This window comes from Ciona robusta, chromosome 12 (genome assembly GCF_009617815.1).
Source record: "Ciona robusta chromosome 12, ASM961781v2".
In the NCBI taxonomy this organism is placed as follows: Eukaryota; Metazoa; Chordata; class Ascidiacea; order Phlebobranchia; family Cionidae; genus Ciona; species Ciona robusta.
The window spans coordinates 5,925,373-5,946,216 of NC_143246.1; the positions used below are offsets into that span (position 1 = coordinate 5,925,373).

At 35.3% G+C, this 20,844-nt stretch overlaps 6 protein-coding genes across 6 annotated transcripts; 1 reads left to right on the forward strand and 5 right to left on the reverse strand.

The window, feature by feature from the left end:
• Positions 1-72: 72 nt before the first annotated feature.
• LOC149727182 (2-oxoisovalerate dehydrogenase subunit beta, mitochondrial-like) lies at positions 73-3,972 on the reverse strand. The gene is made up of 9 exons (XM_089889748.1): positions 3,838-3,972; positions 3,455-3,541; positions 2,900-3,093; positions 2,225-2,394; positions 1,950-2,044; positions 1,574-1,671; positions 1,220-1,327; positions 1,071-1,157; positions 73-816 (listed from the first exon to the last, which is right to left on the reverse strand). Exons 1-9 carry the CDS (start codon positions 3,947-3,949, stop codon positions 676-678), a joined length of 1,092 nt encoding a protein of 363 aa, XP_089745874.1. The 5' UTR covers positions 3,950-3,972; the 3' UTR covers positions 73-675.
• Positions 3,973-3,992: 20 nt separating this feature from the next.
• LOC149727184 (ATP synthase F(0) complex subunit g, mitochondrial-like) lies at positions 3,993-4,504 on the reverse strand. Its single transcript, XM_089889764.1, has one exon. It carries the CDS (start codon positions 4,502-4,504, stop codon positions 4,205-4,207), a length of 300 nt encoding a protein of 99 aa, XP_089745890.1. The 3' UTR covers positions 3,993-4,204.
• LOC149727183 (mitotic spindle assembly checkpoint protein MAD2B-like) lies at positions 3,993-5,958 on the reverse strand. Its single transcript, XM_089889753.1, has 2 exons — positions 5,825-5,958; positions 3,993-5,558 (listed from the first exon to the last, which is right to left on the reverse strand). Exon 2 carries the CDS (start codon positions 5,530-5,532, stop codon positions 4,822-4,824), a length of 711 nt encoding a protein of 236 aa, XP_089745879.1. The 5' UTR covers positions 5,533-5,558; positions 5,825-5,958; the 3' UTR covers positions 3,993-4,821.
• LOC149727185 (superoxide dismutase [Mn], mitochondrial-like) lies at positions 5,894-7,115 on the forward strand. Its single transcript, XM_089889756.1, has 4 exons — positions 5,894-6,137; positions 6,200-6,339; positions 6,445-6,601; positions 6,827-7,115. The coding sequence occupies exons 1-4, from the start codon at positions 5,921-5,923 to the stop codon at positions 6,964-6,966; spliced, it is 654 nt and encodes a 217-aa protein (XP_089745882.1). The 5' UTR covers positions 5,894-5,920; the 3' UTR covers positions 6,967-7,115.
• Positions 7,116-8,719: 1,604 nt separating this feature from the next.
• Positions 8,720-13,264, reverse strand: LOC149727186 (uncharacterized). Its single transcript, XM_089889763.1, has 4 exons — positions 13,104-13,264; positions 12,628-12,773; positions 9,585-9,660; positions 8,720-9,262 (listed from the first exon to the last, which is right to left on the reverse strand). The coding sequence occupies exons 1-4, from the start codon at positions 13,165-13,167 to the stop codon at positions 9,195-9,197; spliced, it is 354 nt and encodes a 117-aa protein (XP_089745889.1). The 5' UTR covers positions 13,168-13,264; the 3' UTR covers positions 8,720-9,194.
• Positions 13,265-15,136: 1,872 nt separating this feature from the next.
• Positions 15,137-20,736, reverse strand: LOC149727187 (F-box/LRR-repeat protein 4-like). Its single transcript, XM_089889733.1, has 9 exons — positions 20,429-20,736; positions 19,978-20,130; positions 18,833-19,083; positions 18,226-18,414; positions 17,243-17,784; positions 16,875-16,969; positions 16,234-16,368; positions 15,963-16,106; positions 15,137-15,573 (listed from the first exon to the last, which is right to left on the reverse strand). Exons 1-9 carry the CDS (start codon positions 20,662-20,664, stop codon positions 15,393-15,395), a joined length of 1,926 nt encoding a protein of 641 aa, XP_089745859.1. The 5' UTR covers positions 20,665-20,736; the 3' UTR covers positions 15,137-15,392.
• Between the last annotated feature and the right edge of the window lie 108 nt (positions 20,737-20,844).

The window sequence follows — 20,844 nt, forward strand, 5'->3', positions numbered from 1 at the left end:
AGAATAAACAGCGGCAAATAGGAACTGGTAATTCTCAAAAGGCAAAATACTTCTACAAAGTGACATTCGGTCTTAAAACACAATTCGATTTATTGAAAGAAACGCAATTTTCCTATTTATGATATTTTAGCATGGTTTGCATTCAAAAGCTATAATTTTTACCAGAGTCCGTATATAAACATGTTTATATACGGACTCTGATTTTTACCTTAAGCATTAAGTAATGGTAAAGTTTTTTTTTATTTTACCATTTATTTACCGTTTTATACCGCTAGAATAACTTTAAAACACACCTATTGCATATGCGGTATCATTATGTATAAGAATATGTAAAAGCAATATAAATATATACTTTCGCACACGCTGTTTATAAAAGTTATGTTTTTACTCCCACAAAGACCGAGGTATAATGACAGTGGAAAACATAAATGTTTGTCCTTAAAGGGGTTTTAATATCCCATTTCTTTTCCACTGTAATAACCACCGTACAACTAAAAAATGAAATCCTAAATTGTGGTACTATACAAAATGATTGGTCCTATACGAATATATTGTTAATGACGTAGGAAACTAGCGCGCGTCACGCCGGATTTCAAAAAAACTTGGGCAATGATTTGATTCTATAAATAAAACGTTGTGTAGAAAGTTAGGTAAACGCTAGAAAAAGTTGAAACATCAGTAGTTAACGACGTTTTTAACTGCCTGGAGACACCGCCATTTGTCAGGCATGAAAAATGGTTCAAGGACGTGTGGAAACGGAGTGTCGTAGCCGCATACTCGCTCTACTGGAGCCTCTAGGTTCAAGAAACATTCTTTCTGTTTAAAAAAATACAAAAGTTAACAATTGTATGCCAGTTTGGTTAAGTAAGCAAGCTACTAAGCGCCGTGGGTTCAAAGCTCGGTACTGCTGGTTAAAGTGCGTGATTTATGTAATATTAATATACTATATTGTAGGCTAGTGTTAGTATCATACATTTAATTTCATGATATTGTACTACGGGTAATTCTGTAAATACTCCTTGTTTAGTACTCAATGGGACAAGAAAATAGGTTGAAAACAACGCAAATACCTGGATAGTCGCGGCCACTTCACCAGCGAAACCACCAGTAACAGGAGATTCATGAGTTATTACACAACGTCCTGTCTTTGATACTGACTGTAAATAATAAACAGCAGTAAATATAAAACAGATATTGATATAATACAGAGTTACAGTACTGTGCAAACTGTATCTGCATCCCATGGTAGTATGGTTACAAGGTCAATCACTTCACATGAGATGCCATCCTTGGCTGCAAGTTCAGCTACTTCCTTTAATACATGAATCTGTGAAGAAAATTAAGATTATCAGGTAAATTGGGATGTTTAAATACAGTGTTTCACATAATGTGCATGTATGTACATTTTCAAGTTCTAAAGTAGGTGTGTTTTATGTACCGGAGACACACACTGTATTCAAACACCTCGTGCTCTCTGCCAAGTTATAGCAAGGGTGTCTTCTTATGCACCAGACACACATGGTATATCCATACACCTCATGCTCACTGTCAAGCTGAGCATATATATTCTAACCTGTGTTCCATAACCAATAAGCGTGACATCACTTCCCTCCCGGAGAACTTCAGCTTGAGATAAAGGGAGGGTGTAATCACCAACCGGCACTTCTTCCTCTGAAAGAAAGGTGGACGGTCAAAGCAAATAGAAATAATAACTAAAATTCTTTACGAAAATAAAAAGATTGCCATTTTTCTATGTTTTTGGTAAAGTAGCCAAAACTTAAAATGTATGTATAAATACACGATTTATAAATATTTGCCCTAATTTGGACACAAAAATATACCAATGAAAATCTTTATATACTTCTAATGTCTACAAAAGTTTTTTTATGTTAAAAAGCTGATTCTGAATTTGGATATGGGCTACACAATTAAAGAGATTTTAAAACTACCTGCTGCTCTGTAAAGAATCTTTGGTTCAAGGAAAATACAAGGATTATCATCTCTAATGCAAGCTAACAACAATCCCTTTGCTTGGATTGGGCTTCTGTGGAGAAAAATTAATAATTTAGAACAACATAAAGATAAAACTGTGGCCATTGGTTTTTTAACCTAAAACTATTCAACATTTATTTAGAAGATGACTGGTTTGTGTCTATTTAGGTTAAAAAATATAAATAAAACAACAAAAAATCAAATTAATCAACACCCTAGGGGCCACACAAACCTTGGTATTACTACTTTAAGCCCGGTGCTATGCGCAAAATATGCTTCAGGTGTTTGTGAGTGATACAACGCACCATGTCCCACAGCACCACACGGAGTACGTATTGTTAACTTTCCACATTCAAACAAACCTCCCGATCTGTACCGATATTTTGCTGCTTCATTTACAATCTGGAAAAATAATAAAAAATCTTTTATTTGTCTTTTCAGTTAGAGTAAGGAAAATTAATGAAATAAAAAAACAATGAAAATGTGGAATAATAATAATAACTTTTATTTGTCTCTTCGGTTACAGTAGCTAAGAATAAGAATGAAAAATATTGAAAAGATAAGATATAAGGACAAATGACAGTCGTTTAAACATTCTTCACAATGTTTTTTAATTAACTTGGTCACACATGTTTCGCAGAAAATAGATATATATTTATAATTAATCAGGGGAGCTGTCAGTCCTGTGACATAAAAAGTTAGTGAGATGTGTACATACCGATATGTCAATACGACAATACATGACAGGAAATAATTAGTATTTATAGAAATTTTAACCGATTTGAAAAAATATGAAAGAAGGTATTTATGAAATTATTATTATGAACATTTAAATGTAAACTGTTTAATTCCATTCCTTTTTTAATAGTTACACCATGATACCTATATTTGAAAATATTCAACTGACCTGGTCAAAAGCTGGCAGAATATAATCAGCAAACTGGATTTCTGCGATCGCTGTAGAACCGGCAACTGCTGCTCCAATACCAAACCCTACAATACCTTGTTCACATAGTGGAGTATTGAACACACGATCACTCCCATATTTCTCACGTAGACCAACCGTGCAACGAAACACTCCACCGAATGCAACATCCTCTCCTGGTGTTTAATTGATATTATTAATATACAACAATGCATATATTATGTCAAGTAATAATTCATTTAGAGAATGAATATTTTTAAAGTAGTAATAAACACTGGCTGAAGTGTTCTATTTAAAAACATGAGACATGTTAATACCTTTTAATATTTTCAATGCGTTTAAAAATACACATTACTAATATATCCCTGTGACAGTACAACAGGTTTAAGAACACTCTTAAGGATTATTTTATCTTTAGTTAGCGATTATTTTATCTTGTGCACTCTATTTGGGAATTTAGATCACTCCCTAAAAAGATATTAAACAGTGTTTGCAATTCTTCCAACATTTTTAACCAAGTTTAACTTTTAAACTTACCAAATATGATGGCAGTTGGGTCATTTTCAAGACTGATGTCCATTGCGTTTGTCAACGCTTTGAGGTAATTCATATTTTCAGTTGGACCTAATGACAAAATGAAAACACCCATAAAGTAAAATCCTATTAGTATTTGCAAATAAATTCCTTGGTCAGTTTTAATTTATATTTTATTATTTTATAATGCTGTGCAGGCATGGAAAAATTGAGATAAAATCAGATTTATCTTACCAAATTTCGGAGGTAACCATTAGTAAGTACCTTTTTTATCTTATTATTTTACATAACATACGTGACGGTTCCCTAATGCATGCGTGTTTTGAACGTCTGTTTAAAATGAAGTTGTAGACCATGCTTATATTTCATGCGTTTAAACTACTAACCTAAATTTGTTGAGGGATTGTCAGGCTCAAATTTAAAATGCATCAATCTTTTGGCCAAAGACTTTGCCTTTAGATTTGAAAGAATGTTTCGGGATTGTCGTAGAAGAGACATGGTGTTGAAATCAATACAAGAGAAGCTATGAAACCTAACTCGATTCTAAAGAAGGAACCATAACATCAAATTGAACACACAAGTATAGATTTGTCTTTTTTCAATGAAACTCAAGTTAAATATTTGAAAGAGTTGCTGAAACAAAGATGCCAAAGTACAGAACCGAATAAAAGCCAAATTCGAAATATTACATGAAGTTTTTGTAAAAGTAATGAAATGATGTTTTTAAATTACAGCACATTCACGAATTGTTGTTTAAACTTTGTATCCGATGAGACTCTTCCTTCCGATGATTTCCCCAATGAAGAACCACATGCAAACTTCTGTGAAGACGAGAGTGTTCTGCCAAGCTTGCTTCACTGATAGACCCATCACCTTCCCACTTGTGATGTTGGCAATTGATTTGCTCGCGATGCCGACAGATTGCCCAACCTCAGCTGGAGTCGGAGGTCGTAGTTCAACTTTCGCGAATTTCCAGAAGTTTTGCAGCTTTGGGGTTGAATAAGCAATGCCTGCTTTGGTCCAGATGGGAATTTTGCCGATCAGTTTTGACATTTTCAAATTTTTACTAACTCTGCAATGAAAACTATAGAACAAAATCTGAAATAGTAAAAGAATGTAGGTTAGTCTGAATGGAAATAAACCAATCCTGGTTTTTTAAATAAAAATGTGCAAATCGAAAGAACAAAACAAGCTAAAATAAGAATAGCAAAACAGGAAACTGCAAGTTTCAACAAAAGATGATTGACAAATAGGCACTGATCAATAGTACCATAAGACAGATTAAAATAAGTTTGCAGCAAATTCAGCAATTGACTGGAAATGAAAATTACAGCAATCGCAGACTTTCAAGGGTATTTATTAAATTGCTGCTATGAATTTTCAATATTTTCCAATATAAATAACTGTATACCAAACCCTGAAGAATTAACAATAGATTTTACGGAGGAAAGCTTTGATTTGTTTTCATCTTTCTCGCATTTTACCCACAATAAACCAGTGCCGTCAGTCGAAAACAAGTCGGAGCTTGGGCATGAGGTAACATACACTTTAACTTGGAATGAAGTTGGCAACTTTGTGTCATTATCAGCTCTAACATAAGTGACTAAATTAGTCAGCACCGCACGAAATGAATGTTCAACATTTATAAAAAATTCATCAGAACTTTCCTGTGGTAACTCTCCAGATAATTCAAATACAAATTGTTCCAGCACCGTCAATGAACTTAAAAGTAATAGTACTACACGTTTTACAATGCCTTGGTCGATTAAAGGTTTAACTGAAGTCATAATACCAGCTATGTACAAGTTCAAAGGCGGATAACATGACATGAAAACGGGAATGTTGTATTTTTTGCGAGCAACGAATATATCCCACGGGTAAACTTGTCTGGAGCGTAAAATCTGATGAAATGCAACTTCTAAAAACTCACACGTTACATCACCCGTCAATTTTTTTCTTTCGAATGTGTGTTCATCTTCCACTGTTGTTGAGTCTTCCGTGGTCAATTTACACACGCCAGCAATGGTCTGATTTTCATTTAAACTATCTTCAATGATTTCACAGTCGATATCCTCATTCATTTTACCCCTAGTTCGTGCTTTTTTAGCTTTAAAACACAGCAAAAATTCATTTAAATTTAACCTTGGGTCATCGAAATGCAACGCAGGTTACTGGTATATAATATTTCTATTATAACATTTGCCGAAAACACTCGTCATATAATTTAGATTTATACAAAACTAAACAAGAACCTTTTATGCAATCACACAGCAACCAAAAAATTACTTGATTTAAAAATAAAAACTATAGTACATTTATAGTAAATATTTTCTCTTTGTAAAACACGTTTATTATCCGCAACACAGAACACACCTTACAATTGTCGAAAGTTCCGGGCGCTGGTTGAGTTTGTTTTGATTTTTGCACAGTACATGTGTGGTTTGTTTTACAAGTAAAGTTCGTACAAGTATGTTGCGATTACTGTCATCACGTTGCACCAGCAAGGTAGTGCCTGTGTGGGCTTCCCGAGGAAAACACACCTTACCAGATTTGCCATACGATTATAGTGCATTAGAGCCTCACATTTCCGCTGAAATCATGGAGACACACTATGCAAAACATCACGCTACTTACGTAAACAACCTAAATATTGCAGAAGAAAAACTGCATGAAGCTGAGGCAAAAAGTGAGAGAAAATCACTCCCTAAATACAGAGCTTAAACCTGACTAATATTCTTGTATTTCCAGATGACATCTCTTCCATCATTTCTCTTGGACCTGCACTTAAGTTCAATGGTGGTGGACATATTAATCACTCAATATTCTGGGAAACTTTGTCCCCAAATGGTGGATCTGAGCCTTGTGGAGAACTGAAGACAGCTATTGATGTAATATACTCTAAAATGTGTTCTTAATTGTTGGCTATCTACATTTTCACTATTTAGAACTCAATGTGTTTCTTAAGACCTCTTAATAATATCTTAACTTTACAGCGAGATTTTGGCTCATTTGAAAATTTAAAAGCCAAGCTCACAGCAGCATCTGTTGGAGTTCAAGGTTCTGGCTGGAGTTGGTTGGGACTTGACAAAGAAAAAGGTCAATTACAGGTCGTGGCTTGCCCAAACCAGGACCCTTTGCATGCAACAACAGGTAAATATAGAACTTTAATGGAAATCTGTCACATGTACTAAGAATTTTCCAGAAAGCTAATAATAAGATATTAGGGCTTTATAGTAACCACCAGCACATGCATGTAGTGCCGTAGTGGTAAATGGAATTCTTAATGTGTCTGTCCACCATGCAACCCCAGGTTCGGTGCCTATTATCATCTTTATATATCTAATATGAATTCAAACTGTATATTGTTATTTCCAGGTCTTGTCCCACTGTTTGGAATTGATGTATGGGAGCATGCATATTACCTTCAGTATAAAAATGTGCGGCCAGATTACATTAAAGCAATATTTAATGTGGTGAACTGGGAAAATGTAGGAAAGCGTTTCACCGACGCATAATCTACATACTGCTTTACTTATATTTGATCATGTGTTATTCTATTGCATTCTGCTCTGTGTGGAAATTGTAAAGTATAATTGTTCATAAGTTCAAGAACACAGCAGTGGTTAGTTTGGTCTATTATCAATAAATAATGTTTTAAAACGTGTGTTAATGTTTAAAACGTGTGTTAAAAAATCATGTACAACAGATAGAGCACATGTCCAGCCCAGAGTTTTAAATTTTCCAACGTTAAGTAGAGAGTAGGTGACCAACATTAGTCAAGCCGCATGCAACTTATAACGATATTATTAGCCGCCTGATTGCGCTAGAGATCGAGTGTCCAAACATACATGATATTTAGGGTGACTGTTAATTTGAACAACTAGTCAACTTGAAACCTGAATTTTGTAACTTATGCCCACTGCAGTTTTTGTAAAACATCAATACTAATTTCTTAACTAAAGTAACATATAGTCCAGTCATCTCTGTCTGTCTATTACCAAAACTTCTTACTCTCGCTACTGTAATAGCACTTGAACTCATACGACTTGCATTGTGATTAATCAATAACATGACCTGGCAAGTAAGTAGCTAATACACAACCGCACTGTAACAAGACAAAGAGAGAATTGCTATTCGTGCGAAAGGGTGCGCCGAGGCAGGAGCAAAGTTCCCAACAGCAGCCACACACGTGAAAAGAGTTACCGAAACTACGGCTTAATTAAATACCTGTATAGGGTTTGTCCATTAATTACTCAGATATGAACAAAACTAAAATATTTGAACCCCTAGAATGAATGGAACTAACGTTGTAAAACACCTAGAGTGAATGGAACAAGAAACATGGATAAAACATGAACAAAACATGGGCAGAACACGGACAAAACATGTAAATAACATGAACGAAACATTGACATTGAGCTGCTACAATTTCTGTATTTTATTTGTCACATTAACATCTTTTAAGTAGGGTCAGGCTCTATAACGCCAGAGTAATAACAGCAAGACAAAATAACCAATTAAACAAGTACATCAAAAACTTATCTAAAAACAGCTGCGACCATTACAGGCTTGGATAGATTAAAAGTGATAGTTATCTCATAATGGCTGCCATTCGGAAATAACTGTGATGTAATCGCACTTCAAATTCTAATATTACAAATTATCCAGCGTGTAAACATATAGTTAATGTAAATTATTAGGCGTTACTCTATAATTGATAGGTAACAGCAAGAGTGCTGGTATGTTAAAGGCTTGTGCCATGACCATGTACAGTATTTTCCCAAGAACCTGAGACAAATGGTAACCAAGTGGGTGTAATAAACTGTAAGATGTCACGGACGTGCTTGATTTCATGGTTCGATAAAGGAGTTTAAAATTGGAAGTAATGAATTCAGTATTTTGGTTTCCAATTACCCCCAAAAAAAGATAAAAATATCCGATACAAATGACTCAAGACAGCACGCGGGATTTTTGCGTTGGTGCACTTGTACCACTTGGTACAGCCTAATTTAATTATGAAATGTTTTGACGACACAAAAGCCGAAAAAAACTAGAAAAGCTCTTTTATACGTCAATGGTAAACACTGAAACAGAAATGATTGACGAAGTATTTTCTATCTTGTTTACGGTAAAGTTACAGTTCTGGCATAGGATAAATCCATGGCGCCCTCTATAATAGAGGGCGCCATGGATAAATCCCAGGTCCCATGCGCTGTCGTGCCTCGCTGTCGAATCAACCATATTATGGCAAACAGTATACTGTGTGAGTTGTGCGAATCAAAATGTATTCTTGTACAATTATAGCAAAGATGCTTATTGGCAAAAGCAGGTAGAAAATAAAAGTAAGCATAAAGGAAATGTACAAACTAAAATTAAAAGGTCATGGCTGACTAAAAAAATAATCAGTTTTAATGATGTTTGCCTAAGTTTACGGCTTTAAAATTATATGACTTGTAGCCCTGACATATACCTCACGGTAAATAGCAGTGATTCATTGAAATTTCATTTAGTGCGACAGTGCTGCTGGCTGTTAATTTACAACAGTTTGGGGGAATTCTGTCCCAAATCCTATGTAGGCTGCAGTTCCCATGGTGTGCCTCGCTGTAGGATTTCACCCATATAAAATAAATTACAATACCGAATGTCCGAACCAGTCAGGTTAATGAAATATGATTTTGATTGAAAAATAAAGAATGCATATATATATATGTACAAACTGACATATGACACTTTTAATAGATCTTTACAAAGCCGATGCCCACGAGACCTGATTACTGCATTTCATTACAACTCGGCAGAAAAGGCAACCAACTGCAAGAAAAGATAGCGTTAAAGTTTCTCATTTTATGTTGCCTATTTATCCTCGTGTGAAGGGCAATGACAGTCGTTATAACATAGGTGTTTTGTTCCTCACTCCTTGTTCGCGCTTACGAGTTACCCCGTATGTAAATTTATGTGTGGTCAAAATCCGTAACCTTTGAGCCATTTTGCTGAACAAAGTATGAAAAGGATACTATTAAGCTCGTATTCGTATTTATAGTATGATAAGTATTCTGGACAATTTTTTACACGAATGTGTAAACTATCAACCCCAATAAGTGATTCTAAAGAAGCTTTTTATTTTATTACTTACATGGCCGAGTTTTCTTCCCGCAGCTTTTCATCCTTCTAGTATAGATGTCGTAGGCGCACTGCCCTGTACAATTTACCTAAATAACAAAAACATAATTTTTATTTATAGTAGGGTGGGGGAGATGGAAGAGCTCTTTATTATAATTTCTCGTCCCATTTGGTATAGCAAACAAAGAACATTTAAAGAATTACTAAACCCACAACTCCCATACACCGCGGTATATTGTTTAAAACACGGTCCGAATTTTTGAATAGTATGTGCTAAAGACGATGTCCCATCTTTTCCATCCTACTATAGCGAAGACCATGTTATTAAATCAACAATGAGAAAAGAATCAGCAGCAAAACGACAGACGTAAACACACTATGGATAAAAAGTGTGACAAAGAACGCCAGTTAAAAAGCGTGGATGTTGCCAAGAAAGTAAACAGACTGCAGAAGTGCATATGCCTCGGGCTAGTGTCCAGCATGCGTGCTGGAATTCGTTAAAAACCGAGAAATAAACAGAATAATGTCATATTTTTAAAACTGACCTAACCGGACTTTTCGTAGTATCGCTCAAAAACACAAAATAACCCAGACGTAAAAAACATATAATTCTTTCATATCCGAATGGTTTCTAAACCTTAATTTAATCCGAAAATGAATCAATTGACTTAAAGTTAATTGCAGTAATCCAGGATAAGAAGAAATATAAAACACAACGAAAAAAGGATTCAAACTATTTTTATGTCACATATACACCTGCGCGTCATGTTCATATAGTTGAAATTTCCAATGATATACTTTGACAAACTGGACCAAAGCGAACTAAAAATTATTTGCGCAATAAAATTATAAGAAAATATTACGTGTTCTATCGTTTTTTTTTTTTATTTTAATGTTCATACTATACAGCAACTATTATAGTAGATTTGGGTAGTATGATTCAAGTTTTATTCTTTTTTTCCCGTTTAGAAGTAAACAAGACATATTTAATTACAGAAATATACGACCGTATCCTCGCGAGTTTAATATACAGCGGCACAATTTACAAATATCACTATTGTGTGCCAACGGTATCCAATTTACCACACAATACTATTTAACTACGTTTTACAAAATACGAGCGGCCGTGTCCTTTAGGCCTTGTGGCCCACGCACTTTTAAGTTACTCAAAAGGAAACCCATGTTAAAAATAGGTATATATGCTAACAACATATTGCGAGGAAATACGCCTTTTTACACTTCTAGGTCAAACTTAAAAGTAAGCCAACCGGTATGCGTCATTGGGGTATTTTAGTCTCCTACGTAAGAAGTAAATCGTTTTGCCAAAGCAGGAGGATAAACATGGAATGCAAATGACGTATTATTACAGTCGCATTTTCATTGAAATTGATGGCCTGTCGTGCGGTTTTTTTTATTAGACTTGTGTTTCTTCATTGATATTTTGTTATCAGGCTTTCTTGATCTAATTACAGTTATAATATGTGGTCTCATAATCGTATAAGCGTGCATAAAGTCTGTGAAACAAAACAGTCGTTTTATAAAGATGTGGCTGACCCGCCCAGCAAGGATATATAAGTAGGATGGGGGAAGATGGGACACCTTTTCATTCTATTTTCTCGTCTCGCATGGTAGTAAACAAAGAACATTTGAAGAAATATAAAACCGTATCCTCACGACTCTAATAGTCCGTTATTACTTGTTTAAAACATGGTCAGAATATTTGGATATTATGTGCTAAAGGTGTCCCATCTTTCCCCACACCACTATAGTTATTGTTGTTATCTCATATGCATATTGTATTTTTCAATCGTTGTTTAACACTATACGCCAACAAGTTTTAGTACTTAATTAGTTTTATGTAGAGCTCATTTACTGCGAAGTGTTTGCCTTTGGTTTACTAATATACCGCCTGTTAATAAATGCACAAAGGGTAAGGATATAAAATGTTCCTCCTTTATCGCATTCATCGTATACCACAACATCCCGTGCCTGGTAAACATAGAGATCACCTAAAGGCATTGAATACATATACTTCTAAAACGTTCATGTACAACCTAACATACCATAAGTATATCACCCTATAATTACCAAGATCAAATTATCAAAACAACGGAAATTAGTAACAATACGATAGCTGTACTAACACAAGACAAAAAAAGTTTTTTTAAAACATTGTTTCAAAAGCATGGATGGAACCCATCAGAAAGTAACTAAGTGGGGTATTAATTCTATCATTATATAAAAACGCAGGTACTTTCTCCTATAACTCTATATTCACAGCCCACCGGTCATTAGTAACAACATATCTAAATGTACTTTAAAACGTTGTAAGTTTACACATAGGTGACGTACTGTTTACACCACAAAGCGAAATGACCCGTAAGAGCGACAGCGCTATAGTTTTAGATTTGCCGTTAGAAATTCTGCGACAATTTTTAGACAACTAGTAATTTTTTGGAACTTTTTTGGTAAAGCTTTTTAATCGAAGAGTTGAATGAAACGTAACAGGCTTTTGGGAATAAATAGTTTGTATGCTTATTCCAAACGAAGCTAAAAATAACCATGGCGAAGTCCCACAGCACGCCGCAGACGAAACGTTAGTTTGATTTATGCCAGAACATTATTTCTTGGACAATCTATAAATAATTTACCGTTAACTCGTCGCGCGGGTAAATACAGCGTTAGAATTGGACGAAATATTTAGAAAACAAAAAAAAATTATATAGTCGGATGGGAAAGATGGGACACCTTTTTATTCTTTTTTTCTCGTCCCTCTTGGTAGCAAACTAAAATCATTAAAAGAATTATAAAACCGTATCCTTACAACTCCCATAGATGTTAAAACACGATCAGGTTATTTTGTTATTATGTGCCAAAGTGTCCCAACTCCCCCACCCTACCATATGTCATATAAATAGGCCGCAATTTTTGCTTTAAAACTTATTATAAAATGCGTGTCTTATTTAACTCCGCGAAATACTGTTTTAGTATATATAGTAATTAAAATCCGTATATAAACAATGATATAAACAACCTAATTCATTCAAAATATTTACCGGGAATCTGATGCGAAAGTAACGCACCGCATCGCGGTGGTGTAGTATAACGTGTATACTGGTGGTCGACTGGATAATATTTGATGTCAACAGTCTTCTACGCAAACCGGAAAGGAAACGAATATCTCTTCTGTGTGCCGGTGATGCTACAATTGTAAAGATGATAAGTTTATTTATTGACAGGTTTAAAAACGATATTATATAAGAAGTTTCTTTTTTCTGTTTTGTAAAGGAGGTTTTATAAGGGGTAAGAAGATACATAGTTTTTTTGAGATTTTCTTTAAAAGGAACCGATTAACACGTGTAACTAAAAACGTATGACAAGAAATCAAACTAAACCAGCGAACAAAAGGGTAATAAAAAATAACGACAGTCGGTAAAACACGATAAAAATACTACTGAAGCAAAAATATCAATTGTGTCTGATAAACCTCTATCTTTTGATGCATAAACGTGTAACAAATCAAGAATATTACCTCCTTCAGAAAGGCGCATCTCGGCGAGCAGAATTATTCCAAGTAAACAAACAAACTTAAACATGTTTCCTATAAAATCGGACGTCGAACCTCTGCTGTTCTGTAATAAGTAAATTTTAGAAACTTTCACTCAGATTTAGAAAATGCTGAAAGTGAGCCACTAAATAAATATACCAATTTTTGACAACAGTAGAATAAATTAAACGTAAAACGTCTTTTTTCCAAGAACTAAACTTTCAGAAATTTCCCCAAAGATTTATAATACGCATACAGCAACAGTCTATATACAAATATATGAAAACAACAGCATATATTGAACTATCACGTCAACCTCAAACGACAGTATCTCAGGTCACTTTTACTATAACCGCCAACGACGATGCACACAACCGAACTGAAGCGTTCACAGGAACCACTGCTCTTATATGTCAATGATTGCAGGGGAAATCCCGTAAACTCAACCGTGACCTGACGGGCAGTGGTTACAAAACGGAAACGACAAGTTTACTCAGATATTGTAACTTTTGTAACAGAACCTCCATTTTTCTATGTTTAGGCTGATCTATATATATATATTACTGTGGGGTAGATAAATAATGTTAGACAATATTGCTCATTTCCAAATCGCGTACATTTAACAAATAGGCCTACTAATGTTATTTTAGAGTCGTAGATACGGTTAAATACGTTTGTAAATATTCTATGTTTGTTGCCAAATGGGGCGATAAAAGAAAATAAAAACACGCGCTGTATTACCCCAAAAGCCTATTATTACCCTTAATTAACACTGCCACGTAATTTTGACTGATGGTATGATACATCAACGTTCTCTGGTTTGGTATTTATGTATCGTCCAATCAGAAAATATAACCAATGTAATGTTTTTACACTTTTTGATTACATCTGCACGAACTTATCATTTCATTTCATCATTATGCATCACGTGACCCTAAACGACGTCACGACCCAGTGGAACGATCCATCACCCTAATTGCTGCATAGCAAACGAAACCAATGAAATATGTCCACAAAACTGACAAGGTGCTGAAGTTTATACAGACACGACTTCTAACTTACGTGTTGCCAACATTACACGTATCAGGGTGCGTGCGTTATAGGTATCAGGATCGTGCAACAAGAAATCGGATTATAAAAGATTACCTGCTAAGCGCATGAGGTATTTCCAACCTTGATTTAACGGGAATCGTATGGTTAACCATGGGATCATAAACCACCGATATTGGATACTTGTAGGCAACTGTAAACTTGAAGTGCGAGATACTTGGTGCCAGTGGTTAAATCGAAGGAGATACAATCCAACTCAATAACGTCCCGTCGTTTCAAAATTTAATATCTAACTTCTGAACTTCCTGGTTTAGAAGTCAATACTGTGGTTTTAGCACAAAGTTGTGACAACAGACTTGGACACAAGCACGTATTGGAATTGTGTATTTTCGCTATCCGGGTTCGTTTAGGGTTAATATTTGCACGGATTCTGATAAACAGAAATCCTGAAAACAGCAGTCAAGTCTGTGAAGCCTGCGGTAATTTATTGCATTTTTGAGACAAGCATCTGGGCGTGATATGCAGTGATAATCCTTCAGATTCTTGGCCATTTTCCATGGATAGTTAAGCTGTTTGCTGGCACGAGTGTTTAAATATCTTTATCCGGCACTAATCACGACGCAGACAAACGGGTTGAATGAATGATAGTTTTTTCTCGCATGACGGGCAATACTTAGGGCGGAAAAGACTTATTGTCACTTTATAGAAGATTTTCGAAAGTGCTGACATTTTCACAAATCATTAGTGGCGACTGGGTTGTACCAATTCGGGCTATCTGTCTTGCCCAAGGATACATATACCCATAATGAAAGCAGTTTCGATGCAATCCGGTTTCGGATCAATTTTGGTACTGGTTTTATAACGCCGGCGCCGCAACGCCATTGCGCGTGTACAAAATATTGGATCAAGTATTATGCGAACTCTCTAACCGCTACAGCGATGGCCCAAGTTTCTCTTCACGCAACAACCGAGGTATAGGGTATTTATTTAAAACTAAAATATATTTTCTTGCAGAAAAATACTGAAACTGGCGGCGTGTGCAAAACCAAGATAAAATCTCACAAAAAAAACTCACCATGAAAACAGAAAGACAACAAACACCGACAACAAGTTGTCTTTACAAACACAAATAAGGCAGAAGTTAAACGCAACACGACCGTATCTTTTCCTACATTTCACTAGTTTGTCTAAAAAAAGGTAAAAATAATATAGGGGTGTAAAATATCACTCCTGAAAACTGCGTTTGATCGCCACGCCAGGAAACATCGTTCGCAGACGGTTCACGACGTCCACAGTGAAAGAAAAACAGAAGGAAAGATCAAGAAATTGAAGATCTTTGCACTGGTGGAGGAGCAACTCTACAGCGGCAACTGACACTTGTCGCGTACCCAAAATATCAAGTTGTCTAAAAAGAAGAAAAATATTGAATCAATTTGTTAGGTTTATGAATTAAAGACAGGGAAGCACGAATAATATGATTAACTGTTGAATTTGTTTAACCTTTCCCAAGGTGAGGTTTCGGCCAAATTCATTAATAAGCGTCACCTCATATATTACCTTGCCAATTTGTTTGCACGCATGGGACTACATTGCCCCCATACATACATACTGGAGAGTTTTAAAGTTTTTAAACACGCGGCAACGATGGTGCTATAGCATAAGATATAATTTGACATCTGCGTTTTCAAAAACATATTTTATTCATAAACTACTTTAAACCATTTTTGGATTTCACAAAAGAGAATTTGTGGATGACATAAACTGTATATGATCAACAAACTTTATATTATGTACCTTAATTTGATGCAATACTCAGCTAACATTCTTATCTCTGCATCAGCCACAGTACGATTCGCAGTAAGAAACAACTTCTTAAGATTAGGGCAACATCTTGCAAGGTATGTGAAACAACCAGTGGAGCTCTGAAGAGTTCCACACCTAAAAGTTGCAATAATTTAATAACATTTGATTTTGAACTTGATATTTTAGTGATGCCGCCAAAAAGCTTAAAGAGCACTGAATTTAAACCAACCAATCAGAAGTGAGAAGACCACACTCAACCTACCATCCAAAGTCAAGTTCTTCCAAGAATTGACAATTTTTCGCCAACTCATTCAAACCGCGACTTGTTAAACTACGAGCTCGCCATGCATCGATTATTCGCATCTGTTTACAATGGGCAGCTATCTCACAGAACACCCTAGAATTGTGACCGAAAAGACACAATAAAATTGATTTATTTACATTGTGGTTAACTACTGATCAATTTAAATATGTAATACAACAATTTTATATGAATATTAAATAATAACATAATCTCACAGAAGACCTTGTATATTATAGTAAACTAATGATCAAATAAACATTTTTTTAGGAAACAACTTTACATACATTAATAATCTTCTCAACCTGGTATTCTATGTTATTCTGTCGAATTAAGTACTTAGGCTACTTTAATATTTAGGTAATTAACTGAAAATCTCACAAGGCTTTAAAATATAAGAAATTCATAAGAATGGGGGGCAATGTAATGTTAAAACGGCATGTTGACTTATCATAGGCCAAAAAAAGTTAGGTCAAAATATACCAGGTTTTAAATACGTGATGCTATCTTGGAATACCACAACCTAAAGTGAAGGTTTGGTCCAATAAGCTTAAACCTGATGACATTGGTTTTTCAACATGTGGGTTATGAACGCTACAAACCTATCATAATCCGTTATCTGTTGACAGCTGCCCAGGTTTAAGCTTTGAAGATTATTGTTAGAGTGAAGAACACATATGATGCCTGCATCATCAACCTGGTATTGAAAGTTATGGTGTATTATTAAACCACATGCTCGCTGTCGAGATATAACATTAGCGTCTTTTAATACACCAGGCACAAATAGTTATTTATTCACCTCGCTTAGTTATTTATGCTTACTGTTGAGTTAAAAGATAGGTGTCTTCGTTCACCGGTGTTTTAGCTCAAAATAAGCAAGTACATTCATAAATTTTAACCTAATTCTCCAATAACTGATTATATTGGCATTGTAAACTTTACAACCACCTTTATGACATCATAAACTGACCTTTGTTCTGTATAAATTCAGTGTTTCCAGTTGTTTTAATTTGTGTAACACTCGAAGACCTTCGGAGCTTGGTTTATCACAAGATTCAATATTAAGGTGATTTAAACCTGGCAACACTGCTGTCATTGTAGTAAGAACCTCGTCAGTGATGCACGGAGAAGAGCCAACATCTAGGTAGGAGAGAGAGGACAAGTTACATGACCTAAAGAACCAGTTAAAATGGTCGGGAGAAATGATATCTCCACCACCAACCCAACGCATGTTGAGGGTCTGAACCGTGCAGCCATTTTGACAACGGTTCACGATGCCTTTAAGTGTGTTCTCATTAACCATGTGCCAGTAGGTGTGAAGATTAAGGCAGGTGAGTTGTGAGGGGTCGTAGCTATGGTCGCGGAAGACGGAGCAGACTTGAGCAGCTCGACAAATGTCCGGAAACGGGAGGTAGCTAAAGATCTTGCTCGTCAGCTCAGCAGGGAGGAGACTAAACATTCCTCCAGGATGAGAGAATTGGATTGGCTCTTCCTCTTCTGAACATGAAGCATCTGCATCGGTGAAATGATACTTAGTTTGTTTTGTGTTTCTTGTTATAAAATTATTAGTGTTTTTACACCGATATCCTAAACACTAAGAATAAATGAGCCTCAAGCTTTAACAGAATGAAGGGAGAACTAGAGAAAGAACTAGAGAAAACAGAATGAAGGGAGAACTAGAGAAAGAAAGAATGAAGGGAGAACTAGAGAAATAACAGAATGAAGGGAGAACTAGAGAAATAACAGAATGAAGGGAGAACTAGAGAAAGTATTAGGTTAAGATTAAATATGGTTAAACTGAAGCTGATTCTATATAGCTAAATTCTAAATACATATGTTATTTTTATTCTATATAGGTAAATGAATACATATGTATTTTATTTCAATGCAAAAGTATTTAATACAATGCAAAAATTTAAAGGAATGTTAAAATTAGTGTCCCTTATAAGTTACCACTTTCTGATGGAGGTTCAGGATCAACATTGGAGGAAAGTGAATAATCGATCTTTGATTCGGAGAAAATAAGATCCTCGGAGCTAAAGGATGGAGTCATCGTGGATGTTGATGGTTGAGTGATCCTCATGTTACTTAACGAGCCACTAGGGGGATCAACGGCAGATGAGCCGCTGAACTCAAGCGTGCCTGTAATAGATACAAATGTATGTTTCCAATACAAGGAAATATACGCAGAATTATGTTCTTAAAAATGCTATTTATTTGGGATGAGCATTTTAAAATAACAAATTAGCTTGAAATTCACTGTTGCAGCCTGGCAAACGGCCTGAAAAAACTTAGGTTCGGTAGGTTAGGTTCATTAGGCGTCCTGATAGGGGGTGGGACCTGACTGCGGGAGTTTACTTATACAGTTGGCTTGGCTAGGTTCATTAGGTGACACTAGATCGTTTAGTCACGCTAGGGTGTGGGACCTGAATAGTTCGGAGTCTGTCAAAGTTGCAATACTTAACATATGTAAAACGTAAATAGACTTAAGCTTAATTTGGAAGGATGCAAAGCTAATACATCATAGCAACATACAATAGATAAGTCCTGACATGACAACCTGTGAGTTCAACTGCATCCAACTCAGCGTAATAATCAAGATGAGAATGGCAGAACTCGAGTCTTATAATCCTGCTCCGATGTTTAATCTCTCGGAGGATGGGAGCGAACATCCGAGCTTCATTAGGAAGGTTGGACTGTGGATGCGGGTTGTCCCATAGAACCTCCCAATGCGTGAAACCATTGGTTAAAGGAAGAGGAATTGCTTTCCCTTGTATGTCCGGATCCGTACCCACGTTGTTGTTTTTATCACTGGGGAAATGAAATGAAGTATTGTGTGATATCATAAGTTGATACGTGCTTAACGTATGCAGGGCATGTCCTGGAATTTATTATGATACCGTATGCAAATAATCACATAGTCTACATTCCAATATATATAAAATATATATATTTTTTCTAGGTGTACACTGTACATAGTCTACAGTATAGTCTACACTCCAAAATATGTAAATAATCCAGGTACACATAGACGGACATAGTAACTTAACAGGTTCGTTGGTAACAATGCACTAAAAGTAATAACATCGGAATATGCGTCCATGCACGATGTAAGTCTTCTCAGCTACTGTTTGTGGTATTGTATGGTTATATCTTGTTGCAATTAAATGACTTTAGATTTTATGGTGACTATATAATAGTAATTATACAGTATTTATATATAGAGGGAAAGATTTGGCTTTAACAACAAATATATTTGATATCAAACTGCTGCTTACTATAATAACAACAACATATGTGAGTGTGTGACACATTGATGTACGTGTGGCACATTACATCATTCAGGAAATGTGCACTAACACAATATACCTACATTACAAACACACGTCACTATGATGTCATAACCACAGCAGTCAGCAACCCATAATATAATAATACTGCACTTTTTGACTTTGATTATCTGTACTGAAAAATTACACAAATTTGAAAATATAAATTGTCTCCAAAAAATAACTCAAAAAGAATTCCTTCTTTATACATTGTACAGCTATATTGTTTAGTTTTATTGGGAATTTTTACACTGTACAGGAAATATTTTGGTTTTATTGGAAATAACTTTTTACATTCCGTAACTATTGAATTTTAAATAGGAATAAAATAGTTTACTAAGACGTGCATATTTTAATATCCTGTATGTAAACCAACCTTTTAGCTGTTTGTTTTGGAAATCGTTGACATAATGCTAATATTCTGACCAAGGATCCTGGGTTGTAGGTTTCATATATTGCTATGGACCATGGGTAGACAGCTTGGTCAAATACAACATCAATGTAATCCTGACTTGTGAATGGGAACGCTCTGTAGTATAAGCACAAGTAAATAAAGGGTGTGAGAAAATTTTACGGAAACATGAAAGCTGCATAATAGTGGTATTGCAAAAATATGTAGTATGGAAACAGGAAACTCTTAAGTAACCAATGCTATATCTTGTTGTGAGTAATAATTGTTCAGACATACATAAAAACATCAATTCTAAATAAGACTGAAAAAAAACATAGAAACACTTAATTATTGGCTGTCAAATTGAAAAATGATACATATGAGAACTGCATAAATGCCACTGACCACCATAGGCATAGCCAATTTTACAACTAACCTCGGCCTATGATCTTTCTTAAAACTTGGCGAGCTACATTTCTCCCACCAAGGCCCATAAGTTCTCATAACAGCGGCTTGTGTGAAGTCACCATACTTAGGGAAGATCTGAGGTTCTCCCATTATGTTGCTGACTGAGTAGGAAAAGCTACGCCGATTTTCCCCGCCATATTGGGAACTGTAGTCGATAATTCCGACAGCGTATTGTTTGATATATTTCGGACCGTGTTGCTTCATTTTCAAACTATGTTCATTGTTTTTTCTACTATTATCCCCAGAGAGCTAAATTCCCTGACTAGGTGCTAAAAACTGTAAAAAACATTCAGTAATATAACAGAAATAGGTTAATAAGACTAATTGATAAAATCTGACAATTATTTAAAAAAACAATCATACTATAACTTAAAAATAGGTTGA

Bases quoted from the DNA above. Each gene is read 5' to 3' on its own strand.
- LOC149727182 (XM_089889748.1), bottom strand. From the start codon at position 3,949: ATGTCTCTTCTACGACAATCCCGAAACATTCTTTCAAATCTAAAGGCA. The intron at 1,328-1,573 runs GTTAGAATATAT...TTTTCTTCACAG, and splicing joins TTATTGGTTATGGAACACAG to ATTCATGTATTAAAGGAAGT. The intron at 817-1,070 runs GTATTTGCGTTG...TTTTTTAAACAG, and splicing joins AAGTGGCCGCGACTATCCAG to AAAGAATGTTTCTTGAACCT.
- LOC149727184 (XM_089889764.1), bottom strand. From the start codon at position 4,504: ATGTCAAAACTGATCGGCAAAATTCCCATCTGGACCAAAGCAGGCATT.
- LOC149727183 (XM_089889753.1), bottom strand. From the start codon at position 5,532: ATGAATGAGGATATCGACTGTGAAATCATTGAAGATAGTTTAAATGAA.
- LOC149727185 (XM_089889756.1), top strand. From the start codon at position 5,921: ATGTTGCGATTACTGTCATCACGTTGCACCAGCAAGGTAGTGCCTGTG. The intron at 6,138-6,199 runs GTGAGAGAAAAT...TTGTATTTCCAG, and splicing joins GCATGAAGCTGAGGCAAAAA to ATGACATCTCTTCCATCATT. The intron at 6,602-6,826 runs GTAAATATAGAA...TGTTATTTCCAG, and splicing joins CCCTTTGCATGCAACAACAG to GTCTTGTCCCACTGTTTGGA.
- LOC149727186 (XM_089889763.1), bottom strand. From the start codon at position 13,167: ATGTTTAAGTTTGTTTGTTTACTTGGAATAATTCTGCTCGCCGAGATG. The intron at 12,774-13,103 runs GTAATATTCTTG...TTACAATTGTAG, and splicing joins GATGCGCCTTTCTGAAGGAG to CATCACCGGCACACAGAAGA. The intron at 9,263-9,584 runs GTAAGTAATAAA...CTTTTCTTGCAG, and splicing joins CGGGAAGAAAACTCGGCCAT to TTGGTTGCCTTTTCTGCCGA.
- LOC149727187 (XM_089889733.1), bottom strand. From the start codon at position 20,664: ATGAAGCAACACGGTCCGAAATATATCAAACAATACGCTGTCGGAATT. The intron at 20,131-20,428 runs GTTAGTTGTAAA...CTTATACTACAG, and splicing joins AAGAAAGATCATAGGCCGAG to AGCGTTCCCATTCACAAGTC. The intron at 19,084-19,977 runs GTTGGTTTACAT...TCATTTCCCCAG, and splicing joins CCAAAACAAACAGCTAAAAG to TGATAAAAACAACAACGTGG.